General features: G+C 54.6%; 1 protein-coding gene across 1 annotated transcript; it reads right to left on the bottom strand.

Moving 5' to 3' along the window:
- Positions 1-5,584: 5,584 nt before the first annotated feature.
- OLIG3 (oligodendrocyte transcription factor 3) lies at positions 5,585-6,545 on the bottom strand. Its single transcript, XM_004263777.3, has one exon. It carries the CDS (start codon positions 6,398-6,400, stop codon positions 5,585-5,587), a length of 816 nt encoding a protein of 271 aa, XP_004263825.1. The 5' UTR covers positions 6,401-6,545.
- Between the last annotated feature and the right edge of the window lie 2,299 nt (positions 6,546-8,844).

Genomic DNA, 8,844 nt, shown 5'->3' with positions numbered 1-8,844 from the left:
CGTCGGTCGCAGGCTGGCGGGAAAGACCGGCGCTGGTCAAGTCCTGGCCAGACAGAATCCCCAAACTTTTGAGGGCTGTTATCCCAAGTTGCTTCCCAGACCCTTCGGCGCTGTCCTCCTCAGGATGGAGACACCCAACCACTCTGCTTTCACCCGAACCCCAGGACACGGCGCAACACTCAGGCCCCCGCGTTGAGGGCCCAGATCTGCGCACCCCTCCCTCTCAGTTCCCTGGGACCCCAGCCCCAGCGGATCCCGATCCCCGCCTCCCCTGGAACGTGTCGAATTCCCGGGGCGTGCTGAACTTCCTCTCCCGAGTGCCGGCTGCAGGGATACTATCCTCACTTTGGTGCCGGAGCCGGGGACAGGGCCAGGGTTGTGTTAGAAACAGGGTCTCCGCGCCAGGGCTTGAGGCCAGGGTGGGCCTCGGGGAGCGAGCCGACCGGGTCCTCCGTGAGGTCCCCAGCGAGGAAACGCGGTTGACGAAGGCACAGCAGCCCGGGCCGCCCTGGCTGACCCGGACCGTATCTCCTTAGCAAAGCTGACCGAATGTCGGCGGGCATCCCAGCATAGGGGCGCGGGGAACAGAGATGAAAGAGCGCGCCCGCACGCTCGGCCCAAGTTTGGATTTGTTACTCTTGTTTTTTCTTCCACCCACTTTCCTTAAACGCTGAGGTATTTCGAGGCTCTTTGCAAGGTCGGCGCAGTCTGGGTTGGGCCTTGCTCCGCGATGTCCCTCTCCCGCGCGTCTTTTGTCGTCTGCGCCCCGGCTTCGCTGGGCCTGCGGAGGGGACGGAGAGGAGTCGGGGGTCGAGTCGCGGAGACCGATGTTTCCCATGGGACGCAGCCCCGACCCCAGGGCCCCTGGCTCCGCGCGGAGGTGCAGTCTCCGCTCCGACTTGCTCCGAGTTAGACTCCAGAGCCAGAGGCGAGGTGCAGAGCCAGTTTCTGCGACACGGGACCCAGACCCGCGCCTGGCTCCCTGCTCCCCGCCGCTGGGTGCAGAGGACGGAGAGAGGGGCTGCGCACCCAGTGGGCGGGGGCCGAAACGGGTGGGGGGAGTCGGGAGAGATCCGGTCCCGGGGCTCCCAGGACCCCGGCGATCCCTAGCCCAGCGGCTCTCCTGATCTTCCCCTCTTGGTTCCCTCACCCCACCTTCTCCGGCCCCCTCGCAGCCCCCCGACCGGGGTCCCAGGGGAAGGTTTCACTGAAAACAGACGCAACTAAAACAATACTGCAGACCCGAACCTTCTAGGGTTTGCCTCCTCCCGGCTGCTTAGGACGGAAACGGGTACGTGCGAGGCTCAGAGACTTTGAAGGGGGAGGGAGGCAGGGGCCCCTCGTTCTCCCGCAAGTTCGCCTAGAGGCGGGCGGAAGATGCAGGTTCATCCAGCTCACCACGGCCCTCCCCTGGCCTATTTCTTCCAAAGACACTGCCCTCGCCCTTCTGGGGCGGCTCCTCTTCTTGCTTCGCTTCCTGAGCCTGAGGAACCTGGACCGGCCAGTCCCGGGGGACGAGGTTCCTGGATCGCGGAGGCTCCGCGGAGTCCCGGCCCCCGAGGTCTGGCCAGGCCCCCATGGGCGGCAGAACCGCGGGGGGAGCACCGGCGGGGAGGGCCGAGAGCTTAGTCGTCTGGGCGCCCAGGCTTGGGAGCCCACCTTGAACGCGGGCGGCGGCACGGGAAGAGAGGGGCTCGAAGTCTCTAGAAGGGGTAAGAAAAGAGCAGTTAAATCTTGTTAGCTGAGCGAGATGCTCAGAGAATCCATTGTCCTCCCTGAGGGAAGGGGCTTTTGCAATTTCTGCTGAGGGTACCAGTGGAGGCGATGCTTGACCCAGCAGCTTGAAAAAGTTTGAGAGGACACAAGGCCTCCTCCTGTAGGAGTTAGGGAACCTTGGACTTCGTGGACCAACTCCGGTCACCTCTCCCTGCCCTTTTTGGGGGATATAAACCCAAGGCCCTGGAACCCCGGGGAGGGGGGAGAGGGTCTTTAGGAACAAAGGTTTGGCAGACCCTGACAACTACTGCCGGCTTTCCTTCTCTAAGCGTGACTTTCTCCCCACCTTAAAGATGCGTCACTGGCTTAAAGGGCTTCGTGAGGTTTCTGGTCTAGGTTTCTCAAGATACCTTTGCCCACGAGGCTTTCGCCGTCTTTTTAAATGTAAAGCAACGTTTACTGTGGAATGAGGGGATCGTTGTCGTGTTTCTAGATTGAATTAAAAACTGCTTTAAACTGAAGAACTTTCGAGAAGGTGAAAAATTGGCAGTGAAAAGAAAATCCGGCCAAGAATCCACTCTCACTTTCGTGGCCATGTACATTTCTTTCTGGCATCAGGAAATCGAGAATTTAACAGAAAATGCCTGTAAGAGTCGCCTGCAAAGCCGCATCTCCAAGCAGACCAGCCTGCTCCTGGGCAAGGCCCTTCCCAGTGGAAGCAAGTGGGGATTGTTCCTTCCCCAATAAATCTAGAACTCCAGACCACCTGGCTCCCGAATCGCCCTTCTCCTTGGGTTCCTGTACTGTTCTTAAAGGAATCCTTTCTCTGGTCTCTAGGTCAAAGGAATTTTTGTGACCCAGAAAAGAGACCAGTTAGTCTAGGGGGCCTCATCAATGCTGGAAACAGTGTCTGTTTTCCACTTGGGTTGGAGAATTCATTATAGAATTACCTGGGCCCGAGGCTGTTTTTAGCACAGTTCTCCAAGAGCGTGAACCACACAGCTCTTTATTTATTTATTTGGAATTTTATTTTATTTTTTTTACACAGCAGGTTCTTATTAGTTATCCATTTTATACATATTAGTGTATATATGTCAATCCCAATCTCCCAATTCATCCCCCCCCTGCCACTTTCCCCCCCTTGGTGTCCATACGTTTGTTCTCTACATCTCACACAGCTCTTTTTACTGACCACTGGAGGTAACTCAAGGGATTCCTGCGTGCCCCAGCAGCACAGCCACCACTCCTCGGGTACAAGGAGCACAGCCTTATTTCTCTTCAGTGCCCAATTTAAGCCCCAGCTCTAGAGAAGGGATGAAGCCCACCACTAAGCCAGTGGCCAGGCCTCTTGTCTTTCCCCAGGACCAGGCCTTTGAAAACAGGACTCAAAAGAAGCCAGTGACTCAGGGGAAAGTCCTTTTCGTGATTGATTAAACTTCTCCCTCTCCTCTCTTTTCTAAATAATAAACTCACAGGGAAAGGCTGGAGGGCTGCCTTGTGTTGGTTTCAAATAAATCCTCAACAGCTCTTTCCTCACCCAGAGAAATGAATCACCCTTGGGAAATAGACGATTATTCCCCCATTTATCTGCCTAAAACCAGAGGAAACAAGCACCCTCCACTGTAGACCCTCACTTAGCTCTATCTCCCTGGCAGTGCGGGAGCTGGGGGCAAAAAGAGATGGAGGAGAATGAGTTAAACAGAACCCAGAACCCACAGAGGTGCCCTCCCAGAGAGGGGCAGTGGGGGACCTAGGAAGCGGTAGATGCTTCCTAGATGTGCTGTCTACCCTGGATCCTAGAGAGAGACAGATCTATTGCCTGGCCTCCCCCTCTTGAAGAGGAGCTTAGGCCTCGGCCAACAGGGAGGTGATGTTACATCTAAGCTAGAGGCAGATTCTGCGGTGGTACATTTCAATCAGGTTTCCATTATCCTTAATGGGAAATAGAGGCATGTGTTGGTCGAGCTATCATCACCAGAGCTTGATTTCTTGTCCTCTATAAACAAGTAAACAAAACCTTCTTGTTGGATTACTTTTGCTTGTACAAACTATATGTTATACGGTGGGAAGAGAGAAAAGTAATCGTTTGAAATAACCCCCGTTTTAGCCATTATTTACGTAGAAGACTTTTCTCTCTTTATCCCTCCCCTCAATAACACTTCCAGATAGCTTGCATTCAACTCATGGGATCTTCTAAGGGAGGAAAGAGAGAATTCCCACTATAAATCTGGAGATGCTGAGACTTGGGCGGTCGTTGGCATCACTCCGAGCTCACCTTACAAAGCAGAGAGGCCTTCCCTGTCTCTGAGGAGCATGCTGCCAAGGGGCTGGTGGGGGGCTGGGCATTTGATTCTTTTTAGGATCACTCTTCCTTGATTTTTAAAACATATACGGGATTTTCACTTGCTTGATTTTTTTAAAAAGCCAGAGGGTCAATCTAAAGTGAAAAGAAGTTAACTTACTGTTTTGTTCTCGTCTGTTGCCAACACAGCCAGCGCAGTCACCACTCTGCCTCTCATTTCCTGTCACTTCGGGTTTCTAGATCACTTTTTTAAAAAATCTCAACTGTTGAGCTTACGAGGTTCTGATTACTGCAGAGAAATAGGAGCTCAAATATCACAAGACTAGTGACATGGACAAGCCCCCATTTGAAGGATATTTCGTTGTAATAATTAACACCAATGCGTCTGACCTCATTACCTGCAAATGATCAGAGAAAACTCTTCGAATCTGCCCACGCACCCAAATCTCCCCCCCACTCCCAGATATACCTTACTGGGTCCACATGTTCCTTACCCACTACCCCCATCTTCAAAAATTTTAGGCAAAAGCAAAGCCAGGATTTAAAGGTTCTTTTTTATTTGAAATTCTCATCCAGAAACACTGGTTATTAATAAATATATCATAGTTATCAAGAATATATAAAAAATAAAGACAGGTCTTGTCTTCGAAGCCCTAACAAAATAGTTCAAGCAAATGTTCAGGAAAATAAAAACGGCACCCCTCCCCAAACCACAGTAAATTTTCAAAGCTGATGATGGAGAGAGCAGACCCCGCATGCAGAATCACTGAGCAAGGGGGGCTGGGGCAAGGTCGCAGGGGGAGCCCAAGCTCTTGCAGTCGCCAGCCCCTAAAACAGCCCAGGAAGGTTGGGAATAGAGTTTGAAGGGGGTGGGGTGGGGGAGAAGCGCCTGTGCGTGAGTTTGGGTCTTTGCACTCTGCCCCCTTTTTCACTTCTTACAACCACAGACAGATATACGGAGTACTTCGGAGAATTCCCTCATAAATCCTTGTTACAAGGAAAATGGCATCACGGCCTGCACAACATGTTTAGACGAGATTCATTTAGAAGCGTGCATGCATTCTTTCGACCTACACTGCGTCTTAAAGAAAACCCACAGAAGAGCTGTCATGCCCTGGACCGGAGTTGAAATTCAAAAGGGATGGTTGTCTTTTCCAAGGTGAGAACACAGAGCCAGAGACATGGACAGCGACTCTAAAGGCCCTTCGCGGCGTTCAGCTACACCGATCCCGTCTTTATACAACAAATGCCGTTTTGACAAGAGCGTATGGCAGTGAGAAATACCGGCGCGGCATGGAGAAAAGAAGCATGCATGCAAGACACACGACGTCTGGTTCGAGCCCCCCTTCGCTACCACCTAGAAATTGCAGTTTGGTTTTAGTCCTTTCCCTCCGGCGGTCAAGTAGGGTCTGAGATCTCTCAGACGGTGTGGGAGGCCTCGGGAGCCCCCCGCCCTCCCTCCCGCCCTCCGGCCGAGCGCCCAGCCTCCCTTTGCCCTCCCGGCCCGGCACCTCGAGCCCTCCCGCCGCTCTCCGCTCATCCTCCGCAGCCGGGCCGGCCCGCTGCTCACTTGAGCAAGTCCTTGGACTCGGCCGACAGCCGGGCCATGTTGGCGGTGGAGAGAGCGGACAGGTGCGGCGGCGGCATCTGGCAGATGGCGCAGGGGCAGGGCAGCCCGGCCCAGTGCTGGAAGCCGCTGCCCAGCTGCAGCGCGGGCGGGGTGGAGGGCGCCTTGAGCAGCGAGTGGGGAGGCCGGATGGTGCCGATGGCGGGCAGCGAGGCGGCGGACAGCGGGGACGAGGCGGTGCCGGACGAGAGCGCGCCTCCCAAGATGGGGTGCACCGGGTGCACGGCGTTGGCGGCGTGCGCTGGGTGGCCGGCCGAGTGGCCCACAGTCCCGCAGTGGAAGGCCGAGTGGTGGCCCCCGTAGATCTCACCAACCAACCTCTTCATCTCCTCCAGGGAGCTGGTGAGCATGAGGATGTAGTTTCTGGCCAGCAGGAGAGTGGCGATCTTGGAGAGCTTGCGCACCGAGGGCCCGTGAGCGTAGGGCATGACTTCGCGTAGCCCGTCCATGGCGAGGTTCAGGTCGTGCATCCGCTTGCGCTCGCGTCCGTTGATCTTCAGCCGCAACTGCTGTAGGTCCTGCTCCGACAACTGCTTCTTGATTTTGTACTTGCTGCTCTCGCCCGCGGCTTTGGCGCCGGCCCGCGAAAGGCTTTCCCCGGGCATCTTCTGCACCATGTCGCCCTGCGTGGACGAGACCGAGTTGAGACGGCTCTCCTGGTGGTGGTGATGGCGGTGGTGGTGGTCCCTCAGATACATCTCATCCATGTCCGGAGATGAAGCTCTGCTGGAGACAGAGCTCGAATCAGAATTCATTTTATTACAGGGGATGCGGCCCTACTGTGGTGAGACTTTAGGAAGGAAATGAAAGAAAACCTTGAATTAAAAGAAAAGCTGCAGCCCAGTAACCCACGTCTCAGCGGCAAGAAATGAGAAGAAAAGCTGAGGCACTGCCTTTCCCCGCCTTTCTCCCTCCCCACTCCCCTCTCTCTGGTTTGGCTGTTTCCTGGACAGTAGTTGGTGTGTGCTTGAACTCAACTCACGCTGAAAAAGAGGGGCTTTTATAGAGCTGCGGCGGAGAAAAGAGACAAAAGGAGCCCTCCTATCTATCCTGGGCTGGTTAGGATGACGTGCAGTCATTCAGGGCGGTGCGCTTTGCTGTCCCATTTAGCAAGGATTCCTATTCATATTCATTGTGGGGCCGCCCAGGGACACCTCTGCTCAGAAGCGCTAGGAGCCCCCAGGCACAAAACCCTCTGATTGACACACTCACCACTCCAGCTCGCGCCTTCTGGATTTTTTTAAAAAAACTTTCCTTCCCTCCACTCCCCTTCCTGATTTCCCTAACCAAGTCACACCTAAAGGAACCGAAGGAAGGGAAGGAAAGGGGGCCAGGAGGAAATTCTCTGGGGATGGAAAGAGGAATTGAAACATTCTCTCCTCCCTTTCACAGCTACTCCCAAGTTTTTGGAAAATGTAGGCAAAAGAAGTCTCAGTGGAATGGTTTCAAGGACAGAGATGCAGATGAAGGGCAGGTTCAATGTGCTGGGGGGCGGGGCGGGAGGGGCAAGAGAATGCCTGTCGATGTGCATGCACTGCCTGAAGTTTATTTCATTAGGCTTCTTTCCCTAAACATTGACATTGTGTTCATTTTGTTTATTGGGCCCTCCGGTGTGGTTTGAATGGGATGTCCATATCTGGTGACGGGTATGCCCCCTGACACTGTTGTGGAGATGGGTTTCTTGCTTTTTATATCTTCCCTTTCGTTTTGAAAAATAGATTACTGAAAGAATTTCAATTTTGTCAGATTCTGTAACTTCTTAGACCTGGAACTGAAGAAACAAACCAACCGTGGCGTTTACAATAAGAGCCACTTGAGAAATGGAGGAGAGGAAAAGCAGCCGAGGAGGCGGGACGGAGTTAAGGATTGGAAAGGTTCCCAAGAACTCCAGGGGAGATTGCTCCTGCCCTGCCTACCCCGCAGCCCCCGGACCCCGGCGCTAGCTGAAGATGGAGGGGCGGCCGCCGCCTGCGGCTCGGCTGGAGGGCCTCTGACTGCTGTGCGTGTGCGCGGAGAGAGCATCTGCAGCTCAGCGCCACGCGGCCGGGGCGGGTGGCTTCATCCGGCTGGGGCCGCCCCACATCAGCGGTCCGGGGAGAGCGGGAGCTCAGCCTCAAAAAATACACCACGTGTGTGTGTGTGTGTGTGTGTGTGTGTGTGTGTGGTTCGGCACCATAAGGATCTGAAGAGCCCCTTATGCGTGCGCGCGTGGGCCCTGCGCTCCCACGCACAGTCCATTCTGGGGATAAAGAGGAGGCCTGGAGTTTGTAGCCTTCGGTTCGAGTGGGGAGCTCGGCGCTGATCTTTCTTCCGTCTTGCTGTGCTTTTGTCAGTCGGAACTAGCTAAGCAGCGTAAGGGGCGACAAGGCAGAAATTCCCGGAAGGGAAACTGCCCCGGCGGCGGCCTCTAGAAAAACGTGGGCACCGCCAAGCTCCGGGCTCAGAGGAACCAGAGACAAGTGCTAGGTTATGGCTGGGTGTCTGGGTGGAAAGTGCGAAACCGAAACAATCCCGGAACCTCGAGCAGTTGGGGCCTCACACAGCGCGGCAGAGTCACTGCAAGCCTCCAGGACTCGTTAGGTAAAAGAGGCCTCACTTTCCATTGACACAAAACGAGCGGTCAACAGAAGAGGGACGCACGCCCAGGGCCGGAGTTTGCGCGCTCCGCGAGGCTGTGTCTCGTAGACGGTCACGCTGCGAAAGCAGCACTGGCAGTACAAGTCGGGTGGGGAGACGCAGTGTTGGAACGGATGCTTTTTCTACACCGACTTTTGCTTCTCTGTAAAGAAAAAAATAAAGGAAATGGCCAACACCGCTTGTCAAGGCCAGGACCTTAGTGCCCCTGAAGATTGGACACAAGCCTTTTATCCTCCTGTCGCCTACACCTTCACAGAAGGAAAGTTTCTTAAAACGGAGAATCCAAGAGATTCGATTGGATGTGAAAAGATTGATGTCCAAACGCACTCCTAATATCCAAGCAAAAGGAATTGTTCGTAATTCACTGGACTCGCCCATGTGAACTCAGATAATGACATCCCCCGAGCTGCTTTTGAGCAAAAGGCTTCCAGAACATCTGCATACATTCGGACACCGCCCCAGGCGATGGAAGGAAGCTGGGGCAGAGGCGTGGTCCAGACCACAGGCTTCGGCGGCTTTCCTGCTGATCAAGGTGTGGGGCAGAGAGTGCTCGACAGGAGCC

Source organism: Orcinus orca, chromosome 12 (assembly GCF_937001465.1).
Source record: "Orcinus orca chromosome 12, mOrcOrc1.1, whole genome shotgun sequence".
NCBI classification, from domain to species: Eukaryota; Metazoa; Chordata; class Mammalia; order Artiodactyla; family Delphinidae; genus Orcinus; species Orcinus orca.
This window is presented reverse-complemented; position numbering and strand designations above follow the sequence as displayed.